This window comes from Syngnathus floridae, chromosome 3, assembly GCF_059516105.1.
Source record: "Syngnathus floridae isolate MCC-2025c chromosome 3, RoL_Sflo_1.0, whole genome shotgun sequence".
In the NCBI taxonomy this organism is placed as follows: domain Eukaryota; kingdom Metazoa; phylum Chordata; class Actinopteri; order Syngnathiformes; family Syngnathidae; genus Syngnathus; species Syngnathus floridae.
In genome coordinates, this window is record NC_142415.1 from 7081184 (window position 1) to 7106888 (window position 25705).

Consider the following 25705-nt stretch of genomic DNA (forward strand, 5'->3'; position numbering starts at 1 on the left):
CATACAGTTAAAGTCATTGATTCCGTCTCACGATGCAAATATTAAATAAATTTAAAAAAGAGTAAAACTTTGTGACGCATTTGACAGATGTGTCCCCCCCACCACCCTTCACGAATCACAACACATATCATGTAATGTCTCCCAGGGAAGCGAGATAAAACAATGGGTCCAACATGATCTGAGATTCTACCTGCAGTTGCTAAGCAACACCCACTTCCAACCCCTCAATCTATTCTATTGGTCAGCAGGAAAAACGCACAAGGCACCTCATTGGCCAAGAGAAAGTTAATAAACTTTAGCCAAGACCTGCTTCACTGCGTACCCGCACACACACGTGCATGCAATGAAGAGCTTCTTGTGAATGAGTGTCAGCGCTTGCGCACTACAGTGCTGACATACTGTATGCATTGTGCCACTGTGCTAAAAATAAAGATCACACTGAATGTGCTGCTGCTGAAAGTTGCACGACTGAATTGAAAGTGACAAGTTCACTTCTGTCCAGACAGAGTGGTTTGGTCTGACACTCATCACAGATCAAAGAGACATGTTTTCATATTTCAAAATATTGGAGGAACATGAGTGATGTACTCAAATCACGTTCATTTTGTTGGTGGGCAGACTTTGTACTAAGCATTTGTTTTCTTACCACATGCTGTGGCAAAGGTAGAGGGAGGGCCACAGGGGCACTGCCTCCACCCCAAAATATGCCTGCACCCTCTGGGAGCAAGACCAAATAAGTGAGTTTTGGAATTTGCAGAGTTTTGCGTTTCTGCTGATACGTACAGTAATCCCTCTTTTATCGCGGACAATTGGATCCAAAAACCACCCGCGATAAGTGAAATCCGCGAAGTATGGTCACCAACAAGAAGTACTGGGCAGGCTAACGAGTTAGCGGAAAGATGCTAATTCGTGATCGTTCTGACACGCGAAAATGGACTTCTAAAGCAATGTAAACGAACATTTGGAGCAATACTACATTGTCCTAAAGGTTAGACACATGTTTCCTCAATTTAGAAGTTTTATTTTGACTTTTAAATGTTTTTTAATTTGGGAAAAAAAATCCGCGATGTAGTGAAACTTTGATAAACGAAACGCGAAGTAGCGAGGGATCACTGTATATAGTTGGCTGAAGGAAAGAAAATCCTAGATTCGCCACTATCCCCTTACGTTAAAAAAACACAGGACTCAAAATTAATTTCACTTCATTCTTTTAGGTAGTGTATATGAACATAAAACATGCAAATATTTAATGGTATCTGATTAAGCATAAAGAATAACGACAACCCCCGTACACTGTGCTACTGAACAATTTTGACCCGTTTTAAGTGATGCAATGTTTTCTTAATCTTATTGCAGTAAATAAGATAAAAGCTTTCTGAAACGCATTATGAAAGAAGAATGGATTAACATTAGTTTCCCTAATGTTATGACATGTTAAGGACCAAATCAGTAACTGAATCATCATCATTAAAAAAATACTTAGTACTACAACTAACCTGTAATTGACATTACCACTTGTGTGATATTGCTGAATTGTTCCTTTTTTGGTTTTAATTATTTAACAATGCCAAAGAAAAAACAATGATTAATTAATAAGCAGTAATTAGAAACAAAAGTGAATATCTGTTATGCAAAATATATTCAGATCCGATAATTGAATTACAATTACCTATGTTTGATCGTGACATTCCAGCTTTACACTGAAATGGTAAACAACACATACCATCATTCTCAGACAGTTCTTTTTGCCCTTGACTATAAATATCCATGTTTTAAATTACCAGAGACACTCAGAAATCCCTGATCATGATTAAAAAACACACTTGTGGTACATACTTTACTTGAAAGCTTAAATTTTATTTTGAACGAATTCAACTTCTGCCATTTGGCAGACAATGATGAAGTAATTTTAACACTAACACCCTAGTGCTGACTGTTTCATGAAAGTAAAATGTACAACTATTTACAATGACGCCCAACTGTCTATATTCCTTCCTTAGATGCATTTTGGCACATTGGCAAAACATCTTTGTTAAAAAGGTGAGCAAGCAGTAGGCTTGGACAGAGATGCAGCAGTTTACATTTTGGAAAGAACAATTTCAAGGTCCCCAGAAGTCCATCTGACTTATATCAAGTGGGTTTAAAATCTTTAACACAAATAATATGTCATAAGAGGACACCAGGAGTGTTTGGGAGGCTGTCAATCAATGAATGCTTTAATAAAAAGTTTAGGTGCAATTCACATCAGTAGAAAATGGATTATGTTGTACCATTGTTACCTCTCATCCAATGAACATGGCTTAACAATCAGATTATCTTGAGTGTGTGTTCAGTGGTTATTTAAAGTCAAGTAATAAAACAAAAGCTCATAGAGCCTAAAATGCTAGTTAAAATTGTTTCACATAGAAATCAAAACACACAGAAAAGGGAATTAGATCCATTTGGTCACTTGACTGAACAGGTGTGACTTAGGTTTAGACGGTATAAAGGCATTCAGATTTCCGTCAGAACGTTTGGACGGTATTAAGAAGTTCGGATTTCCTTCAGAAATACTCCTGACAGCTCTCTGAGGTTTGTCCTCAACCGAACCTGATGATAACGCAAAGACGGTATTTCAGAATCAGTGACTGAGCTTTGCACCAAAACAACAAACATACATTCTGTATTGAACGTGTGCCATTCTACAATTGATACTTACCAAAAAAATTAGGGGGTGGTGCCCTCTTTGGTCTGGTGGAAATGGAGAGGGCTTTCTTCACACGCTTTGGTGCGGACAGGTTTTCATCATTCTCCCTAACAGAGAACCAAAGATGGAAAAAATTGTCTAACAAAAAGACAGCAACTTATCACTGTAGGAAATTTCCCCATGAAAACAATTCTTTGACAACCGTGGTGAGCTTTTTAACTTTGAGGGAAATATGGGGCTCTAGAAAGGACAAGAAAAAGAAAGGATATTGTGGTTTTCTGTTTTTATTTTAGGGTTACAGATTGCCCTCTACTCTTAACACTATTTTTCATGGGAAACAACGTCGTATACAGTAATCCCTCGTTTATCGCGGACAATTGGTTCCAAGACTATCTGCGATTTGTGAAAATCCGCAAAGTAGTGTCACCCTCTCATTTTTAACATACATGCCATAATTCCTCAATTTAGAAGGTTTATTTTGAATTTGTGAATTTCTTTGGACTGAAGCCGCGATAATCGAACTGCGATGTAGCGAGGGATTACTGAACATCAGGTTTTGGGCTAAAAAAAAAAAAAAAAAAAAAAAGGCGATTGAACAACAATTACCTGATATGTTTACGCTTTCCTTGCGCAGCAGACGTCATGCCCATGTAAGCTGGGTTGGCACGTCTTTTTTCTTGTAAGGAGAGCTGATGTCTGCATAGAATTTTTTTCTGTTAGGTTAATGCCTTTTCCATGAAATTTAATGCATTCATTATTCAAGCAAGAGTTGACAATGGTTCTATTACAAAGACTAGCAAAGTCTGCTCCACTTGCCTTAACACTGTGTCTCCAAATTCAGGAGCAGTCCAGAGTTATTTCGACCGTTCAAAGCATTTTTATTGGAGGCCTCAGTAGGAAATGCCACTTGGGCTAAAACGTTCTTTGGCCAATCCTACGGAGTGATGGGTAGTTGGTAATCTCTGCGAGTTACGATTTTTTAGGCCCATGTTAAATTAAAAATTGTTCTGGCCAAAATATTCAGTTTTTCCACACTACGACAAATCTTTCTACATAGGAATTCTCCCTTCCAAGAAAAAACCCACGACTGAATGTCTTGGGAAGCAACCGAATACGCTTACTACTAATACCAAGCACAATGTTCAGTCTATGGAATTTTCTTTAGTCTAAATTTTTATCTCAAGTGGCAATCTAGAAACGAGCAGCCCATACATTTAAAACAATAAAGCGTGTTCCTCATATTTTGTGATTCACTGTTCTCCCTGATAGTATTGTTAAACTCAATATGAACATAATTACATCGTGGTTTTAGGGGGAAACACTGTTTTCCTATGGCTTCGCGAACATTCAGTTGGTGTGCCTTTTACTGAATTTAAGTACATGATTGTGTGTGTGGGGGGAAACTTTCTCACCGTTTGTTAGGAATCTGCTGGGCTTCACTGAGAGGATTGATTAATGGGGTTTGAGTTGAATAACCCTGTGACTTCATTTCCTGCGAGGGGTCGTCATCGCTTATTATTATTGTTGCATTGTCTTCATGTTGAACTTCAAGGGTCACGTTGGGATCCATGCGGGTGGACAAACTAAATTTAACATCTTTTTGCGCAGGCTCTGGGGTGCACTGGAGAGGAAAGGTACCCTCCTCAAACTCGTGGGAAAAAGTCTTTGGGCTTTGTTGTTGCAGCAACACAGCGAGATTTCTTCTAACGGGCCTTCGGGGAAGTATGTCTTGCTGTAGATTTGGATGACTTCTGCTGCCTAGAACCCCAAGCAAACCAAAACATTGAGAAGGAATGAACACAATGTTTTTTTATATTTGTTCGAAATCATAATTTTTGAAAATTTCTGTCATTACTGTCATATCGAAAATGACAGATCAAAATACAGCAATTCAAAGATTTCAATTCTAGGTTTATAATTACTCAGAAAATACGTATCCAGTCAACGTGAGTAATTTAACTTTAGCTATTTTTTTTAATCTAATAGAGGTTAACTTGTTTGCTAAGAGATCAACACTTGATCGTTGCAGCTTCACTCAGGAACAGAGTACTCCAAATTACGTCTTGGAACAGATTGGGCCTGTCAGGAACTCTGCCGTTTCATCATACTACTGTTGGTTGTCAACTCAGGCAGCTATCACTTGTTTACCAAAACGAGTTACTCCTCTGCTAACGTACTAAACATTTTAATTACTCCCAAGAGTTGTTCTTGGACATCCTCAGGTCTCTATGTATTAATCCAAGCAAATAATAATAATTATTCTTATTATATTACGATGATAATAGTAACAATGAATCATTTTTCATAATTTTTTCAAATCAGAATTAGCCTGCATGCTTAACCTCCAAAAACTTTTTTTAAAATGTCTACTTGTTGCCTATGCTGAATTGTGCCAATTAAGCTCAAATTGGTTTTCAAATGTTTGTGAATTTTTAGGTATTGTTTTCATTATTCATTCGCAAAATATATCGTTGAACAAATAATGATACTATCACTTAGTAGCTCCTCTATAAAAATCAACCTCATAAAAATGTAATTGAGTTGCAGATGAGAATGGGGTCAAAGCCCAGTGTCTGCATCACATGATGAAGCCCAATGCACTCATTTTCCTGCAGAGGGTTGTTGAGGCTTAAGCAAAAACACCAGCAGGACACTAAAGAGACGGTGAGCGTGCACATAACCTAAACCCCACGTTTTCTATTTTAATGTTATATTTACCATACATATATGAGCATCTGAAAGGTTGATCAGTGTGGTGATTACATAATTGCGACATATCATGTCACTGTCATCACATTGGTGTGACAGTGGAGTTATTCCTTGCAATAAATGGCAGCAGAATTCCTTCAATCACATATTTTTGGCTTGTGGGGGATTAATACATGCATGAGTTGCTATTTCTGGTAGAGGCGGCACTGAATTAGGGTCGCCTGGTTGCCGCTGCATGTTTTTTATAGCGCGCCTTTTCTGGTTGGCGGAGCCGGGGAATTTACGTCTGCTGACGTTTTTTCCTGCCCTGCTGTGGATCTGCATTTTCATGAATGAAGCTCAAGAGGGATTGGGAGTGTTCACTGCAAGGCACTGAGGAAAAAAAAACATTTGCGGGCGCAAGGGCAAGGCAGAATCAGAGACAATGAGAGGTGGTGAAGCAACGTCGAAAACTAAATGTTTCGAGAGGGGGAAAACAAAGCAAAGATTAGATACAAATGAGAAAACAAAGACATATAAATACTGCAGAGAATCTGTACAAAACAAAAGAAGGACATCAAATGTCGACATGTTTTAATCCTCTGCGAACCACCTTCAAAGCGACAACTTTTGTGTATGTTTCTATTAATAACCAGCCGAGGCAAAGCGTCAATTCCCTCTTTAAAACCCATCAGTCCCTCTCTATCTCTGACCACATTTGATTGGCTTTGCAAATTGCAGGGAGGAGCTATTTCTCATACGCTGCAGTGTCTATCACAAGGACTAGAGGAGTAGGAGACGAGCAAAGCAGCATCAGGGCGACATCCGAGCAGTTTGTCAAATTCTGAATAGTCCTCAATAGACCCAAACTACAGGTTAAGAAGGCATGCTTTGTGTCGCTGATGACAGTGTGAATATTTTCCAATGTTATACCCATAGAGTGAATACTATAAGAATGTGACAGTGGAATTAGGATATACATCGGATGGGTTTGAGAGATTCAAGCGTGAGTCAGTGAATGAATAATTGAGAGGGATGCAAAGAGTTATGATTTCATTAGAGAGATGAAACAGTGGCGGCATGTTCCCAATAATGGAAACCGGAGTGATTAACCGTTATATAAAGGCTGTATATATTACATTGCTTATATTACATGGAAATTCACTAGTATGCTTTTTTGAAATCGCCGAATGCCTTACACTACAGGGATGCTAGCAAAATGAATGCTGCTTTGACCATACAAGGAGACGAAAACACAACATACTTCTATTAATAAAGTTTAATGTAGAGTCTAGATTAACTGGTTTAAAAGATGAGATTGTCTGCGAAGATACAAAGGATGAGTAAAATAAGCAAAAAATAGTTTGCAGGCTAATGGAAAAGGCTGTCCAAATTTTACCAGTAAACTTTCAAACCAGATATTTTATCAGACTACAGTAAATAAAATATTCGTCTGAATGGCATGAATGCGTGCAGCAGGAAAACGTACAGATCTCTTTTTCCATGTCCTTCTGGATAGGATGAATTATTTCTATGTCTTTCCTTTCCCACAGTTTATTGCGCAAGACATTTTTAAATCATATGCCTAATGCACTTGTGTCCAATTATATTCACTGTTTACATTTGAATACTACTTCTAAAACACTACTGCACAATGTATGCAACAATAATTATGCACTGCTCACAATAAAAAATGTTCTTTGAGAGACTGTTCACTAATTTGAGAAAGATGTTTTATTTTTTTATTTTTAACGTAAAAAAATTGGACACTGCCTGTTAACAGCGCTTCCTTCCTGGAGGGACCCTAGGCTGCCCAATTCATCTTGGTTCTATGTTTTATTATATTTTTGAAATCAGGTGAATAACGTACACCCCTGCTGTACCACTGTCATAGCTGGCACAACCAACATTCGGTCCACATTGTTTATGCATTAATTTGGTCACGGGGGCCAGTCAGCCTCCAATCATTTTGTGACGTGGTCACATGGGCAATGCAGCCAATCCAGTGCTTGTGGCGAGAGTGGTGTCGCAGCCATGCTAAGCAACATGCCAACCTAAAAGTCACCGTTTAGAATGATGGCTAAACAAGACTACGACAAACGATCACTACCGCAATAGTACTAATATGGAGGAATCCCTAATACATAAATACAAAATTAAATAAATTATGTATTAATTTAATGACTGGCACGGGGAGCACTTGTCAGCTTATCCACCTCACAGTTCAGAGGTGCAGGGTTCAATTCCTGCCCGTGTCCGGTGAGGGTTAAAAGAGAGTGAAATTGCTTAGTGGTTTGGAGATTCAGAAGAGGCAAAATATGGTAATGACCAATTTATTTAATTAATGAATAAGGTATTTATTTAATTTAGTTTGGGACATATCGGGTGATGAATCCCTATTAGGAGCATTTGGACTATTTTGTCAGGAACATTTGGATTTAGTCTAGTTTATTAGACGGGGGAGTTGCAATAACATCAACAAATGTTACCACAATTGGTTGGTAGCGGCCAAAGCTAATGTTGCACTTAAAGACACACTTGCAAACAGCAAGTTCCGCATGCTGGAACATTTTCGACCTCAACAAAACAAAATATGATCAAAACAAAACACTTGACACCGTTTTGTTACAGACTGTCGGTAAAAAAAAAAAAAAGTTATTTCTGCTCAAGGTATGGTGATTAACACAAATAAAAAAGTCAAAAGAAAAACAAATCTTACCTTTGGACAATGGGGCATTTTTGATCAGTGACTTTGCCCGCCCCTCTGCACCTGTGTTTAAAAACAAATACTGCTTGTCAATACATTCCAAAGCACATTAAAAAATGTGCTACAAGGTCGAAAAACTGGTGCATTTGACTTCTTTGGATAATTGCCTAATACACTCGGGTCGTTGCACCAACACGGTCGAGCCTTTTGGTTGTGACATTCTAGCCAATACCTTAAGCTTTTATCTTAGTAATTATAAATAAATCTTTCAAATAGGAAAAAAGTCCACAACACTGCTCTCAATGTGAACCATGTTTTTGCAGAGCATTCCAATATCTGCAAGGGTAGCCACCAACATTGCTGGCTCTCAAAACCCATTACTCGGGATGATTCAATAGGGTCAAATGCAATTCATGGGTTCATATCTAACTGTCACATAATCTATATGGAGGCATAGCATAATTTTAGCAATGCAGAAAAGCAGGTTTCGTGCTCTTTCAATATCAGTCACACATATCGTCTTACATTTGATGACGAGTAGGAGAATTATAAGGACACCCATGATATGGTCTAGGTAAAAAGTGACACTAATGATAAAAGAAAAATAAAGAACATGGACACTTACTACATGGGCTGCTCTGAAAGTAAAGCAGTTTTGAGAAGGCCAGGAAAGGTGCGATTTCACCACCGAAATCCTTGCTCTCCTGTGAGCTTTTTCCACATTGTACGTCTTGGTTGGCTCCTACCTGGTCTGCCCAAGCCACACTTCTCTCTCTTAGCACAATTTGCATGAGTTCTTGGTTTTTCAACTCATCTTGGGCTGTAACAAGCCCAGAGTCATACATGGCAGAGTAGAATTGACCATAAGCTGGCAATAACAGATTCACCATTCTAGAATCAATACAGAAGGTTACAATTAGATTTGTGTTACACAGCAAATAGCAATGTACTGCTTACAAATAACAGCAACATACTTTTGCATGCGTTTGTTCTCTTGATCCTGAAGTGCAGCAATTTTGACCATCTGTTTGATGTGTTGTTTAAGATCATTCACCTGTAGCTCCAGTCGGTGGCAACGTACGTCTTTTTCTAATATCTTCGAAAGAGAGCAAGACGATGTTAAAAAAAAAAATAAAAAATACACTACAGAAAATCTAAAAGCTAAACTCAAGACATGCCAAATTGTCCAAAGCTAGCCCGAGAAGCTATAGTCATGCATTTGTCTATGTTTTATTTGAAAGGTTGTGAGCAGTGGAAGGAGACAGGGGGGTCGCTCTGACGCAAGAAAACTATGAAACAACAGCAGCGAGAACATTTAACTGGTGAGTTCGTCATAGTTCTGGGTCAGTTCTTGGAAGAAAGGATAATGAAGAAAAAAAACATGGACATGGTTTTAGGTAACCGGCTGCTGTGTGAGGGACGAGTAAAGTGTATTGATTTATTCTCTTCAGTGATCCACGAGTGAGCTGGAGAAATAAAATGAGCACGGTTCTAATTACTGGGAGAACAGATGGGACGAAAACAAAGACAGTCACGACACCAGTAGAGACACAGCCTACCTTCTAAAATAAACAAAAAACAACAAGCGTTGAGTTTTAGGGATCCTTCCTATATTGATGAGTATCCTTTTTATAACATGCTCTTGTGTGCTCCTCTCACAAGAAATCTATTGCACTCGATTAAGTTACGGACATAATAATGTAATAAGGCATTTGTACATCACTCGTCTTGATCAGGCCGGCAAAATTGGTCACTCGAATTTGTGCAATAATCTGTAATATTATATTTTGAACAAAACAAAATGACAAAGCTCAGTGGCCTAGTGGTAGAGTGTCCGCCCTGAGACTGGAAGGTTGTGGGTTCAAACCCCGGCCGGGTCATACCAAAGACTATAAAAAATCAGACCCATTGCCTCCCTGCTTGGCACTCAGCATTAAGGGTTGGAATTGGGGGTTAGATCACCAAATGATTCCTGAGCACAGTACCCACGGGATGGATCAAAATCACACGGGGATGGGTTAAATGCAGAGGACAAATTTCACCACACCCAGATGTGTGTGTGACGATCATTGGGACTTGAACTTGAACTTAAATAAGGAGCTCTGAGAGAAGAACCAGGGTTACCCTGAGAACTAAGTTGTTACTCACCTCAGAAATCTGATTATTTGACTTGAACGATTTCACTTCATTCTCGACACGGTGAAGCCAGCCATCATTTTTCTGAAAATTAATTTCGGCCTCTTTCAGTTTTTTACGGATGCGCTCCTGCTCGGAGTGCAGCATCCCCAACCTCCGCTCATGTTTACAAGCAGCCTGTTGGAAAAGGACAATGGGCGAGAGACCAATGAGAACAACAAAAGCTCAAAACATCTTGCTTTCACCCATTGAGTATTTTACATTTTCGCGTCATGTGCGTGCAAACAATAGTGGTAGCTAGATAGCGATAAAAATTCTGGAACTTTGAGGGCCATTTTTGGAGCGAAAAGAACAAAATTCAGATTTTTTTTCAGTTTGCAGAATTAGTGGTGTTCTGCAATACAGCATTTTAGAGGTGGGACTAAAATTAGGAAAGCGAGCAACTGGGGAGCAGGACTCACTAAGTCCTGTTGTGGTGTAAATTACTGGCTCAGACTACTATGGCGAGTTGCAAAGTAAAATGATGATTCAGCAGCTGTTTTCCTGCACGGACGACAGAATCTAGAAACCAGTATAAGCATCTGCTACCTTCTCAGTCTTTTCGTTGGCAGAGATGTATTGGATCTGCAGGTTGTCCTCTTCGCTGTAGCGCTGGCGCAGCTCATTCTCCTTCAGTTGTCTCTCCAGATCCAGCTGTTCTCTCCTGATTTGGGCACGGTTGGAGAAGACTTGCTGCAGAGATTCTGACACCCTAAAGAGAGATTAAAGTGATTGACTATACCTTCAAAGAGCCGCCACATTTGCAAAATATAAAAAAAGAACAATATGGGTAAAACATTTAATTCTGTAAAAGCATATTTAACAAAAACGCTTACAAGAAAGCTAATCTTATACAATAGCATGAGATGCTGTAGCTTTGTTTTTTGTTTTTTTTATTAAACCACATCAACTGGAGGTGGAGAATAAGCGATACATGCAAGTAAATAAAATTGGAGAGCTGTCGCTGAAATGTGACTGCACTCTTGAATGAAATTCTAGTGACGTAGGAGACCTGGACTTGCTAGACTGCTGAATTTTTAATAGCGTGAGAAGCGTGCACGGCCTATTCAGAGCCTCTCACTGTGCGAGTTGTGAATTCTGATGCCAGTGAATGAAATGTGTGGGAGGGAGACTCATTCAGCTTTTCTGTGTCCTCCGTCCCCAGCCCAAACACCTTGACAGATGCCAGTGTAGGCTCTAATGATGACATTTACAGTAAATATTGTACAATTGCAGATCCTCTGATAGATGCAACCCATATAAATGCAACGAAACACTGCTCAATCAGTTGTTTCATATGTGATCATTTAGCTCCATGTGTAAATACACTTCCCTCCAAAAGTATGGGAACACACGCACACTTGAAATTGTTTAACGTTCATAAAAACTAATATTTCAATTGCAAATTCTATGCTTGCAAAACAACCAGGAAGCCTGTGACCCATTGGCAACAAAACCTTCTTGTTGTAGAGTTGGCCAGTCCAACACTTTCCAATTGTTAACCCCAAATTCCCATGTTCTATTCTATACAGCCGATCACTTTGAGAACAGAACAGATGAACTGTGCTTACCTTTTGATGTCTGCTTGCTTCTCCGTAGATATTTTATCCACCAGATCTTTGCCTTCATACTCTTTCAATTTTTGCTTCAACTGTACAATCTTGAATGAGAACATTTGACTTACAGTGATGAGAACTGATGATATTGTTTATTAATTAATAATAAAAAAAAAAGAGGCATCGCCAGTGTGTTGTTTACCTCCTGTCGTTGCTTTTCACAAATGACTGCATACTGACCAATGTGACTGTCCAGGCTTATAACATTACTTTTCAGCTGATTAGACAAACAAAATACAATAATATGATTCATGAATGTTACAATCCATGGATGACAAAAAATATATACACTGTATATAGTGTGCAATTTTATGACACAATAGTTGAATACATACCGAAGATTTGATTTCCTTGGCCCTGTTAGCATATTTCAGAGTGTTTTGTGTGTCATCATATGACTTGGATGAAGGGCTGATGTTGGCTATCATGACAGTACTGCAGTTGCCTCCCAAAGAGTCCTTGAGTATCCGAGTAAGTTTGCTGTCCCTGTATGGTATATGAGCCTTCTTGCTCTAAAACAAATGGAAATGAATGCGTTCAAAAGTTATTATCAAGGATAGTTGGATGAAAGGTATGTATGCTTTGTATGAAGAGTGACTATAAGATGACAATCATTCCACTCCAAATACGGCAATTGAGAGGACGACATGCAGTAATAAAGGAAATATGACGAAGGCCAAACAAATGAAAAGTAACAGAATTTTTTTTTTTTTTTGGCATCTGGAAAACTTCACAAAAGATCTTCGATTACATAACACTGACCAAAACGTTTTCTTGCTAAAAGAAATCTACTAAGCAAGCACAGCCATTTACAATATTGGTCAGCTTAGGTAACTCGTCATCTCACAAGCATTCATTTTGCATAATGTCACACTAGAAGGAAAATTCAAAACAACGAAGGCGTATCAAGCATTGCACCTGGAAATGCAGAAGGTGCTACACCTGGATCCAAAGACCACTGAGCAGCGTGATTTTTATCGGCAGAATTCTGAAAACATCCCCTGTATTAGATCTTGTAGATTTGGCCGCTGTGCCTAATATTTGGCAGGTGAATGTATGACTGATGAGGACATTGTAAAGCTGCAAAGGAGGCATTATCTTGATACATAGTAGTAGTATAAAACTTCACAAGAACAAACTACTTAAGAATCCATCCATCTTTTGTTTTTCTCTTGCATGCGTCCTTGTTTGGATTGTGGGTGAGCTAGAGCCTCCTTCAAATGACTTTGGGGGTACCCCGGACTATTGTTTAGACAAAGGCAGAACACCAGAAACATTCACACCCATGGGCAACATAGTAGTGTCAATTAACCCAGCATGCATGCTTTTGTAATGTGGAACTTAAATTTTAAAAAGTACAAATAAATGCATAGTGGTCCCGTCCACCTGCAAACTGGTCGGCACCAGTGAATTTACCTATTTGTATCAAACCGTTTATTATAAAATTTTTTTTTAGATCTTTAGATTTTTTTTTAGAGTTAACTCACATTTTTTTGCGAAATTCCATGATAAAAGTGTACATGAGAAGAACACTTCGGCTTGCTGTGATCTGCCCTTTGCCCACATATGTACACAGACATGTAACGGGTTCATTGTCGGGTCAAAGCAGCTTTTCACAAAATACAATTTTTTTGGGGTCAAGTATTTTTGTGTAATCCTTCTGACAGACGGACAGATAACAAAGCAACATGCGCGGGTGAAAACATGATGAAAATGAAAAAATGATGAGAATGAGGACTTTACCCAGCCCCCCCCTCATCTTTTCCATAAATAGAATGTCAGGAAGCGATGCTTATAGATAATAACTACGCTAAAAGACCTCATCCATACAAGCACTTGACAGCAGAGATGTATACAATTATAAGCAACATGCCTTATACCCACTCACTTAGGAGTAAGTAGACAGAAATAACCCTCATATTTTATTGTGACTTTTTTTGCATGACCAAAGTCTCATATTTCAACAGCACCGGGTGACTTTGAAAGACTCAGCTTTACAAGGAAGTACTGTATTTTCCGCACTATAAGGCGCACCGAACTATAAGGCGCACATTCAATGAATGGCCCATTTTAAAACTTTGTCCATATATAAGGCACACCGGATTATAAGGCGCACCTTCAATGAATGGCCCATTTTAAAACTTTGTCCATATATAAGATATATACATTTGGCCCGCGGGCCGGACTTTGGACACGCCTGCTGTAGTGGCTCAATATTGGTCCATATATAAGGCGCACCTGATTATAAGGCGCACTTTCGGCTTTTGAGAAAATTGGAAGTTTTAAGGTGCGCGTTACAGCGCGGAAAATACAGTATATGAAACATTTGGCGTCTCGAATACCTGCCCACCTCGAGTGAAATTTAACAACCAAAGTTGCTAAACACAGAGGTACAAAAATGCTACCAAGGCAACACTGAGTAGTCACAGCTTTTTTCAAAGCGCCTTTGCCTCATCTACATTCATCAATGAAGAGCCTATACGTATGTCTGACTTATTTGTTTGGTAAACCATAGATGTATGATGAACACATACCTAATGAGTTCTTAAGGGATCTGAGCAAGTGAAATTTAATTTTAAAGTGACAAAAAAAATAACCCCTTCTGTGCACGAAATCCTACTTCCCACTGACTGGCTTGAAGTTATGAAATATGAAATACTGTGCAGTTCTTGTTAGCCAATATTGGCAACAAGTATAGGTTCATTCCAAATGAAAAATTAACTCACCTTGGGATTAGCGAGAGCATTTATAACATTTCCCAGGGCGAGGAGTGAGCGGTTGATGTTCGCACCTTCACGTAAGCGCTGCCCTTTGGTATTGGCAGCACTGGCTCTTTCGGAGCCTGCCAGGTCAATTAGGCTCATTTTGGCAACACATACATTCGGATTAAGGCTAGCAGCCTTGTCCTGCTGTCGCAAATATATCTGGAAAAATAGTAACACATTCATTGTATGGTAAGAGTTGAAAAATGTATAGGACTCACAAATGTGACAAATAGACTAAGGGTGTATTAGACTTGATTGTTTGGTCCATTTTAAACGGACCAGGGTTCGATTGTAACGCTGATCTGGATCTTTTGTGCAGGTGTGAATACACGCAAACTTATCCTGGTGCGGATCAAAGAAACGGACCGAGACCAACTTTTTAAAGTGGTCTCGGTTCGCTTCCAAACGAACTCTGGTGCGGTTCGCTTCAGGTGTGAATACAAACAGTGTGGATCCAAACCAACATCACAAATATGCAGAACAGGAATGCAGCGAGTAGGGCTCGCATGTTTTCCTCCATTTCCGGGTCTGTGCTCTGTGTGCCGCCCTGTTCATAGCTGTCCAATGGGAGCACAGATCGTCACAAGAGTGGATGTGTATTCTTCACTTGTAAAATGTACAGTCTGAATAGGAACCGCACTAAACGAAAAAGTCCGCTTTTGGTCCGGACCAAACAAGCGGACTAAAGGACTTTTCTGGTCTGAATACACCCTTAGATTATAGTGGATAGTAAAAGCTGTTCTTTTGGACAGTTTAAATACCTGGAATACGGCATGGGATCTGGAGGAAGTGGCATTCATATCAGTAGGGTGTTGCGTCCTGTTTCGATTGCCAAAATCCAAAGCCTGGAGAATGCTCTCGGCAGATTTTGGCTATGCAAAGAAGACGTCAGTCATCAAGTGTGCCGAGGACTGCATATAAAACCTTTATTGCCAATTTCTAGCTCCAAATTGATAATCATTTCCATATAGCATTGTACAGAATGCTGCATAGTTTTCAAAGAACAATGTGGCTCCTTACCTGGTGCAGCGTCAGGCCCTGAACCACAACTCCTTTACCGCTGTCCTCTCTTACTGCAAGAGGACCTGCATTAGCCAGTAAATCCCTGATTTGTTCATTGTAAACCTGTGATTAAAACAACATTTGTGGAGAAAACCATTCAAAGAATTTCAAGAAATCATCTGATAAAGCGTGTGGTTTGAGCAAAACTGTCGTGCAAGACATCATCCGACAAAGCGTGTGGTTTGAGCAAGACATCATCTGACAAAGCACGTGGTTTGAACAAAACAGTAGTGTTTCTGAATTTCTAGTCTTCAAAACATAATCTTTCTCTTGTATTTGGCTGCTTGTTAGGAAATATACGATATACACATATGCATAGATTATTAACTACAGCACATTCTGCCATCTAAAACAAAACACACAAAAAACATGTAAATAACTGACCACAACCTACTAACTCAGTAGACCTGGGGGGTATTCCAGAAAGCAGGTTCAACATATTCTGAGTCTATCCCTGAACTCTGAATTGACTTACTCTGAGATGGGAGACTCTGGGTATTCGGTTCCAGAAAAGCTGATCTGAGTTAGTTCAATCAACTCCGACGATGTTAACCTGGAGTTACGCGCGTGCACAACCACTATAAAAAGCCATGATCAATCGAGATCGACTCACCGAACGCCTAGGGTTCGATTGAATCCAGGTTAAGAACCACTGATAAGAACCCAGGTTAAGAACTACCATAAGATCGTAGCATAGCCTATAGTAATGAATTTAAGTAGGAATGAAATCTTATTTTCATTTAGGTGCAATCCAACAGAATTGGAAGCAGCTCAGAATGAAACTTAAAGCTGGGCTGTGATTGCACCTCAGTTGATTTTAATTTCCATCCATTAAGTAGGAATGAAATCTTATTTTCATTTAGGTGCAATCCAACAGAATCCATCCATCCATCCATCCATCCATCCATCCATCCATCCATCCATCCATCCATCCATCCATCCATCCATCCATCCATCCATCCATCCATCCATCCATCCATCCATCCATCCATCCATCCATCCCGCTTGTCCCTTCAATTATTTTAAATGGATTTACCGTAATTTCCGGACTATAAGCCGCGACTTTTTTCCAAAATTTTGAACCCTGCGGCTTATAGTCAGGTGCGGCTTATATACGATTTTTTTCGTGATTTTTATGATCACTTTTATACACTCGTAAAAAGGCTGTGGACCACTGTTGTGCGGTATCTTGAAGAAAAAAACAACAAAAATACTATTTTGAAACACTACAATGGTTGCTGCTTATTCTGGCTGTGTTGCTTGTGACTATTACGAGCTTTAGTAGGAATGCACGCTAGGTGACCTGCGTCAAAGGGCTCTAAACCCTTTCTCTTACTCTGCCATGTGACTCAGAGATTACACAAAGCAGTGGCGCTGTTTGGACCATCTGCATTGTATTAAAACCCAATCAATCAGCATTTAAATTCAATTCTTCTGACATTTTGCTCACCAAAAACAAGTTGTAATGAATGTGAACTTTTAATGCAATTTATTCAGAAGGTTACTTAGAACCCTGAGGCTTAAATGGCGGTGCGGCGTATTTATGGATTTTTACGGCTTTCTGTGTACTATCTTTCTTTGTAAAAAACTCATGTGCACGTGCGGCTTATAGTCCGGTGCGGCTTATGTAAGAAAAAAACTAAAATATCCCTGAATTTTAGCTGGTGCGGCTTATAGTCCGGTGCGGCTTATAGTCCGGAAATTACGGTATGCTATTAAACAAAGTCAATATTCATTTAGACTAAAATATTATTTCAGTGGCTACTTAAAATAATTTAAACCCCAAACAAAATGTTTTCCAACGTCCTTTCAGTTAATTCTACAATTTACTTACTCAGAGTTTTCAGAGACAGGATTAAAGAACAAAGAATGAGAGAGGAAAAAAAATACCTCAAGATAGGAGACCGCAACAGAAAACTCTTTCTCTTCCTTGGCATCGTCCATGCGTTTAAAAAGGTCTTCCATGGTGCGATACATGACTCCCGGTTCATCTGGTGTTCCTAACATGGTATGTGTTTTGCCTGCTCCAGTTGCGCCATAGGCAAAAACTAAAACATGAAGAGAAAAGTATAGTATATGTAGTATAATTGTATAATAAGCTTTACTAAGGACACAGCATAACCACAACCTGGTAGGATTTGTGATTGTGATAGACTTTTGTCCTGTGTTGATTTTAAAATGGACAGCTTAACTTGCTGAACTACAAGTTCACAACGATTTTGATCAAAATTGGATCAATACCATTTCTTCAGAAATGAACAATGTGCATCATCCATCAAGGAAGTTACAAATGTTGCATCCTCAACAATCCAACTTTGAAAGGGTCACAAGTAGGTTGCTACATTTTTTTTCTGAGCTAATTTGTAAACAAATTCATAAAGAACGTTAAACTATCTCTCTACAATAATCTAAAACATGTCACATAGTTGTTGAAACTTGAGTGTGCGGACAAACAAAGACTTCAAATTTAGGAAAAGGTTAATTGTGTATCTTGTGTGCCATTACCTGTGCAGTTAAAACCATTCATAACGCCATCCAGCACTCCTTTCATGGCATTCTCAAATATTTCGTCTTGAGTTGAATTCTCTCCAAAGACTTGGTCAAAAACAAATTTAAGGTCTTTGTTGGGCCTCTTGTTGATGTTTCTATTTCTAACTCTTCGGGAACCAAAACAGGAGAAGTCCTCTTCTTTTGGATCAAATATTAACATGTGTTTATCAACAACCTGCACCACATTGCGATAATTGTCGCTCTTTTCGTTACTGTTGGTTGGCCTCACCCGAACGACCACCTTCACGTGGCTGCATACATTACTTTCCATTGTGTTTCCTCAGAGCGATACTGCAAAAACAAGAAACAACAACATTGGTAAAATTATACAATACATCTTGGTTTCATGATAGTGACTTTTTACAAGTGTACAAAGGGAAGGAGTGGACAGAGCGTTACCGTTTTACTGAATTAATTGGGTGGTAAGGCTGACGATGGGTATAATATTTTGAGTATCAGCAGACGTGATTCAAGGTTTAAATATTAGAATTCTTCTCAAAAGTTAGTATTTGTATAGTAAGCATATACACATGTTCCCACCTTTTCCATTTATTTTTTATAATACTCATCATCTTAACTTTCAAAAAGATACACTCTGAAAGACCAAAAGTTTGTTCTTTGGAGCCCATAGCTTTGGGGAATTTTAATTAGTAGAGGTTGAGCAGTGAATCGTTCTATATATTAGTCATCAACCGTTTGAGAGATCTGCACTATATTTATCAAAGCTGTTCAAGAAATAATCTGTCCGGCAAAGTTAATCGTGATTATTATATGTGTAAGAACTACAGTATAATGAATGCAACGCTGCTTGGCACTCAGCATTAAGGGTTGGAATTGGGGGGTTAGATCACCAAATGATTCCCGAGCGCGGCACCGCTGCTGCTCTCTGCTCCCCTCTCCCCCAGGAGATGGATCAAAATCACATGGGGATGGGTTAAATGCAGAGGACAAATTTCACCACACCCAGATGAGTGTGTGACGATGATCATTGGGACTTTAACTTTATAAATAATCAATACGGATTTCCCTTGGCGTTAGACTTGACCATCAAAACAGTACAGTTTACGGTATGTTTCAACCACGCTCTGTAAATGCAACCCAGCACATTTAAACAGCGTACACATGGGCATTGTCGGCAATCAAATATTTGAATTTGGAATGATCATTGTTGAGACGATCTTTGATACGGAAACGGTTAGCGAAGAAGCTAACGTCAAATTTTCAATGGCTGTCCGCGACAAAGACTTACCTATTGTTTATAAGAGGACACTTTAATTCCGTCACGTTTGCTATATTTTCAGAAGATCCCCACAACACTTGCATACCAAAGTGTTACATGGAGCTTGAAAAAGAGCTGGTGTTGACGAGACAAGCGCCAATATTTTTAAAAGCAAGTACTCTTCCTCGGTGGATGCAGATTGGGTGTGAGCTGCTGGTCAATGGGCGGATCCGAGTGACATCACCAACATGCTGCTGTTTGTGGGTGGAGCTACGCGTTAGCTACTTCCGGTTAAGGTCAACCGACTGCTCGCGTCCTGAAATGTTAACTATGTGGACATTTCATCGTGATTAAGTTTAAGTAAGTCTGTTTATATTTTCTGCTGATATACTGGTTGAAGATGCAGTTATCGTGTCCTGTCATCCAGTATGATCACACCACAATATGATTTGATCAAACGCCGATCGCAAAATTATGTTGAAGCTAAATTTGGATCATGTTCACGTGTTGACAAACAGCTTTAGTGGGCGGAAGTTTCCACGGCTCCTGCAGGAACAAAGATTTCTGATGCTGCAATTTTTAGTAGGCGCAAAACACAGTGTTGTTTGTTTCATGCATGCTGTTCTTCAGCAATGTGGTGCCTTAACATGATCATAACCATTAAACATCTTTAAACCTCCTTAACCATTCTCATTAAATTTGAAAGGCACCGGTTGGTAGGGCCACTGTTGTTGATGTGTGGGATCACTCACTGCCGTTTTGAAATTCAGTGGATTCATTTGAAGCCATTGACCAATATTATGCTCATCGTCCCTGGCAGCTCCTCTACATGCATCGGGTTAATTGGAATCCCAAGTCGGTAACACTCTGATTTTGAATTTATCCAGTTGCCAGGATACACCTGAAGTCCTTTCTCTTTTATTGCAAAGTGACTCACTTAGGTGGTTTTTGTAGGCAGTATTTTTTTACGTTATGTAGCTTGCCAACCTGATTGATAAACCGAGGCAGATAATAATAGTTAAAAGAGGTAATATTGCAGTTGTGTATTGAGCTGCTCCAGCGTGGGAAATAAACATTGTCATGTCTATTGGCCCTTGATAATAGTAAATGATTGTTTCAGGATTTAGAATCTATCACCCCAGCTCTAATTTCCAGCATCTGCCTGATCTGGCGCTGACTTCCCCTGAAGATACAGTGTATGCACCCCTGGCAGGGTTCAATCTTTGGTTAAAAATATGATGCCCTATTGCATATAAATTTCATCCCTGCCAGAAGCAATAAAGCAAAATGGTTTAACCTTGTCATGTATTATTGCAGTCCAACATGTCAGTCCTGCACTGTCTTGTTAATTTTATTGTGATGCTACTTATGATTAATATGTTTTCCAGTCCAAAACTAAAAAAATCGGGTAATGTTGTGCCATAAATGATATATTGCATCATCTTTTACTCATCGTTGTTATTGTCTTTATCACAGGTCAAACTAAGGATGGCGATTTTCCGTATTCCCTCTCCCCGACAGTTTCAGAAAACACGTTTGGCTGTGCAGGCAGTGAAGAAATTATGGAATTTAAATTTGGACTCTCAGACAGTTGGCCTTTGTGCCTTCTCTGGTGCTGGTTCTTTGTGTAAATCGGAAGAACTGCATGTTTCAAATGAAAAGCCTCCACATGTTCCTGCAATGCTCAAAGAAGTACTTCAACACTTGGACATCCACCCAGGTCAAGTAAGTTTATCTTTCTATTACCTATTCTATTCTATTTTTCTATATACCAGCATATTGGGTAATATGCAGGGACATGATGTTCTAAATTAGCTTCCAGTCAAATCATGATAGAAACGGTTGTGAATTATTTAGCTTGTTTTAGCAAGGTAAGTGTGAAAGCCTTTATAATACAGCATGTATGATATTTGAATTCCACCAAAAATTGGTTCAAGCTGGTTATGCTGTCACAGCAGCGTGAACACATAAACAACCAAAATTCATTGTTCTTTTGCATTTCTCTTATCCATAGTATTACACAGGCCAATTAGTGCACTTATTTATTTGTCAATGGTTTTTAAATTTCACATTCATTATCATTTTACATCATGACAAAAAAAGTTCAGTTTCAAAAGCATTTTTTGCATTTGTAGACGTCAGAAGGTAAATCTTAAGTAAGGGTGTCATACTGAGTAAGGAAGCGATTGAATGAACCTTTGTGGAAAAGCAGTGGTAACATGTAAGAGTGTTCCGATCAGGATTTTATGCTGCAGATCCCGAGACCGATCATCCATGAGCGAGATCACCCAACAGCGATTCTGGTACCGATCATGTGGATTCGTTGCATGTTTTTAAATTTTAGATTTCTTCACTAACATTTATTTTAATTATCGATTAATCCGCCTTTTTTTTTTTTTTTAGATGAATTGATTCTATTCAAAACATTCTATTCAAATTTCCATCCCTTTAATATGCAAAATACAGACATTATTACAAATTGACTGGGTAGAAAATGCACAAACATATTTTATGATTTATTTGCTGTTTTTTCCTGTAACGTTTAATCCATGTTAAGGAAAGGGGGAAGGTTTGCTAACTGCACACAGGGTGGTCTCTAGTTGGTCAATTGGACCCCCACTAGTAACTATTAAAGTTTACCTTTGTTAGCTATAAAACCACTGGCAAAATAATCAAATACAGAAAAATAAAGTCTACAGTTTATGAATGAAGCAATTAACCACTGTTATGGAATATTTTTATTTGTGCGCTGCACAATAAGGTAGTCGCTGACTAGGGTTGACCAACCCTGGGTGTACCCGTGCCTCTTGCCCAAATTAAGATGGAATTAATGACACTTCATCCATAACCCTAGTTAAAGAAAATGGTGTCGAAAATTGTTCATTATGTTGAAAATCCGCAAGATGAAGAAATTGCAACATCTCGTCAGTGTACTTGTAATTGATTGATAACACCAGCTGCTGGTAAGAGATGCTATCTGACAACTGTCGTTCTAACGGTGCTTTATTGTAACTCTACTGTAATTTATCACTGCGGTAGTGAACTTGATTTTGCGTGTGGGAATGTATTAAGAGTCATTGTTTTCTGTCACAGAACAACTAACAATACCAAAATCTTAATTATACTTAAGTTAATAATTACGATGTTCACAATATGACCTGCCAAGTTTCTCTTTACCGGGAATGTTTCTCACTGAGATGCAGTGCATTGCAGCAAACTACAGCCACAATAATAAACATGATAAAACTGATCAGTCTTATTATTTGTGAAGCTGTTGATACAGAACAAGTTTTGCACCTTAGGCTTTGGATGATGACCAGAATAGAATGTGTGTTCTTATTTTCTTTGAGAGATGGTGATGATATCTTTGCTTTTGTTAAATAGATTTTTGATTCGCACAGATGGGCATGAGTCAAAAGATCTCTTTTGAAGAAGTGCTGTCTTATTTATTTTTTTAAATGTATGAATATTTATGTTTAAATAAATACATGTATATGTAATATAAAATGCATGGTCAAGAAAGGTGGGGGCCATGGGTCAATGAGTTAGTCAGGAATTGCGCCACCGTAAAGCTGTTGGCACGACACAGGGTGCTGCGTCGCTGCTGCCTGAACTTTAACACCTCGAAACTCCTCCGCTGCCCGCCCATTTGCCAACTGTCCCAAGACAGTTTGCCAATCAGATGTTAGTAAAGCAGTCTGAGAGATTTTGTTTTGCTGCACAGTACATGCTGTGCACCTTACGCATTTGACACATTCAGAACTACTGCTTCAACACAGGTGTTCATTCATTCATTCATTCATTCATTCATTCATTCATTCATTCATTCATTCATTCATTCATTCATTCATTCATCTATTCATCTATTCATTCATTCAATGACCTCTATCAAATGTAATATTGCAGTTCTATAAATAATGATGCCATGTGACATTAACATGGCTAAAGTGTAACTCTGTAAAAACTCTGCTAGTGTCAATTTGAAAGTGAATGGGATCAGAAATCTGAATTTGGACATACCCCGACAAACAGCTGTCATTATAGTGTAGTCTCAATAACAAGTTAGTCCTGTAATAAAACAATTCATTGCTATCAGATGGATGCCATTTCATATCAGTGTGGACAATGAGAATAATTGCCTGAGTGGCTGTGGAAAAATAGTCCCCAATATGTATTTGCTCTCTTGCTCAAGTATAGTAAATTGGTGACGACTGGTGATGCCAGCAGAAGGCAGGGAGTGGCCACACAATTGCAGTACATAGACGTGTACCTTGTTATAAAAAAGTTGTTATAATAATAATAAGAGTTCTAAAAACATTTACAGTATTGTACCTTGTTATAAAAAATGGTTATACTAATAAAAGAGTTCAAAAAATATATTTACTGTATGTACACTTGTACCTTGTTATAAAAAAGTTGTTATAATAAGAGTTCTAAAAACATACTTACAGTATGTATACTTTAGCTACATACATACATACATATATATATATATATATGTATGAGTTTGAAAACCACACCCTCTTGCAAACATCGTACCCATTTTTTTCACAGTCCTTTTTTGGATGCGCCCTAAGTTTTGAAAGAAGATGCCACTAAATAATTGATTCTTGAAATGAAACACTCCAGCCAAGGATACGAGGGCTGATTGACAGACAGATATTAGGTCTTGGTCTCGTAAAGTTACAAGTTTAGTCTGAGGTTATTAGTGGTCAGAGAAGTCCTTCTCCTTCCTTGCCTCATTACTGTCATGAGTAGAACATGTCAATGTGAGATAGTTGGTGGGGGTGCGCTGTAAAGACAAGTCAGTAGTACTTCATTATCAGTAAGGTTTTTCTGAGTCTACATAGTGGCAGGTTGTTCTCCCTTCCTGAGGAGACAATGTCTTTATGGGCACTTTTGTCAGGTAGTGTTGTTTTAGTCCTTTCATTTACACATTCTTTAGCTTAATGTTCATATAACAACAGTGAAATAAATACAAGAAGCCTTCACTTACCTGAGCAGGTGGTTTCTATCACATTCTTGCGTCTAAAACATCTACGATGAATAAAGTCATTTTCGGCATGCAGTGTTGTCTGGGTCTGTAAAATAATTTTTGGTATCAAATAATAAATACTTAATAAATGTTTTTTTCTTTCATCTGTGTGGTCCTGGGTCGCGGCCTGTTGGTTGGGGACCACTGCCCTCGAGAGAAATATGCCACTCAGTGTCAGACAGCTTGGTCTCAGTTACAGCTCTTCCTGCATCTGTATAATGACCCAAAATGCACAGATAAAAACATCGAAAAATGCTGAGAGCAAAACAGTAGACTATTCTGAAGTGACCTTCTGATCTAAATCCTATTGAATATCCGTGGAAGGAGATGAAATATGCCATCTGAAGAAAGCAACCTTCAAACCTGAGACAACAAACATAGTTTGTTCATGAAGAAGGGCCCAAAATATCCACTGGGGGCAGAATTCTCATTGAAAGTCACCCAAATCTATTGATAGCCTCAAAAGGTTGTGCAATAAAACTTTAAGTTAAGGGGACCATTGATAGCAATGTCAGATTTTCATTGGTTGTTTTTTATTTTTTTATAGAAATTTAGCAATTACTTTTGTTAGATTCAATTTATTTCTGTGACCACTGTGGGTTTGTCTTTAATTAACGTAGTAGTACCAACAATTTTGTCTTTGTGTGTAGTAAACTGGTGGATAAACTAAGGAGACACATGATGTCTGTGTTGTGGGCACAAAGTTGAAGACAGCTTGACAGCCGTGGCAGAACGAAGGACAAAGAAAAAGCTTGTGTCCATTATAGACACATATCACATCGTCCACTGCACAGTAGCATCTCCAGTCTGAGAAGCAGCTTTACAGGCTACTGTCACTGCCCACTTCATTCACAGGCTGAGGGAATCCTTCCTCCTCCCCCATGCTATTAGACTTTTTAATTCCAGCCTGAGATGTAAACATTAATAGTGTCACATTCCCTTAATTTTGTAGTGTTAATGTGTTCCACAGTAAGCATTTTCCTCAATGCATTTGTTTTTGATCTAAAAAAAATTACATTCATCACATTTTATTCCATACCTTAAAATGAGTGGGAAAATAATCCCTGTGGCATTATTTTATATCTTCTCCAATATTTATAATCATTAAAATAACTAACTCTATCCCTTTGAGCTTATTAATCATGTAAACATTTTAAACATGTAATCTTTCCTCCTGTTGCTAATATTTGTTTTCTTGCTGT

The 25705-nt window shown here is 38.7% G+C and overlaps 2 protein-coding genes across 2 annotated transcripts in view; one reads left to right on the plus strand and one right to left on the minus strand.

Moving 5' to 3' along the window:
* Positions 1-1836: 1836 nt before the first annotated feature.
* kif18a (kinesin family member 18A) lies at positions 1837-19688 on the minus strand. Its single transcript, XM_088370822.1, has 18 exons — positions 19499-19688; positions 18205-18540; positions 17590-17747; positions 15658-15762; positions 15399-15509; positions 14599-14796; positions 12208-12384; positions 12015-12089; positions 11828-11916; positions 10806-10968; positions 10230-10394; positions 9056-9177; positions 8707-8972; positions 8094-8144; positions 4099-4444; positions 3293-3382; positions 2699-2793; positions 1837-2589 (listed from the first exon to the last, which is right to left on the minus strand). Exons 2-18 carry the CDS (start codon positions 18518-18520, stop codon positions 2432-2434), a joined length of 2685 nt encoding a protein of 894 aa, XP_088226948.1. The 5' UTR covers positions 18521-18540; positions 19499-19688; the 3' UTR covers positions 1837-2431.
* Positions 19680-25705, plus strand: part of mettl15 (methyltransferase 15, mitochondrial 12S rRNA N4-cytidine) — a 45279-nt gene continuing 39253 nt past the window's right edge. Inside the window, exons 1-2 of the mRNA XM_088370823.1 lie at positions 19680-19828; positions 20945-21193. Coding sequence (XP_088226949.1) covers positions 20957-21193 — 237 coding nt within the window. The 5' untranslated portion in view covers positions 19680-19828; positions 20945-20956. The remainder of the gene's footprint in view (positions 19829-20944; positions 21194-25705) is intronic.

Excerpts from the sequence above, each read along its gene's own strand:
- kif18a (XM_088370822.1), bottom strand. The coding sequence starts at position 18,520 with ATGGAAAGTAATGTATGCAGCCACGTGAAGGTGGTCGTTCGGGTGAGG. Across the intron at positions 8,145-8,706 it reads CTTTCAGAGCAGCCCATGTA|GTGCAGAGGGGCGGGCAAAG; the intron begins GTAAGTGTCCAT and ends TTTTAAACACAG. Across the intron at positions 2,794-3,292 it reads GGAAAGCGTAAACATATCAG|GGAGAATGATGAAAACCTGT; the intron begins GTAATTGTTGTT and ends GTTCTCTGTTAG.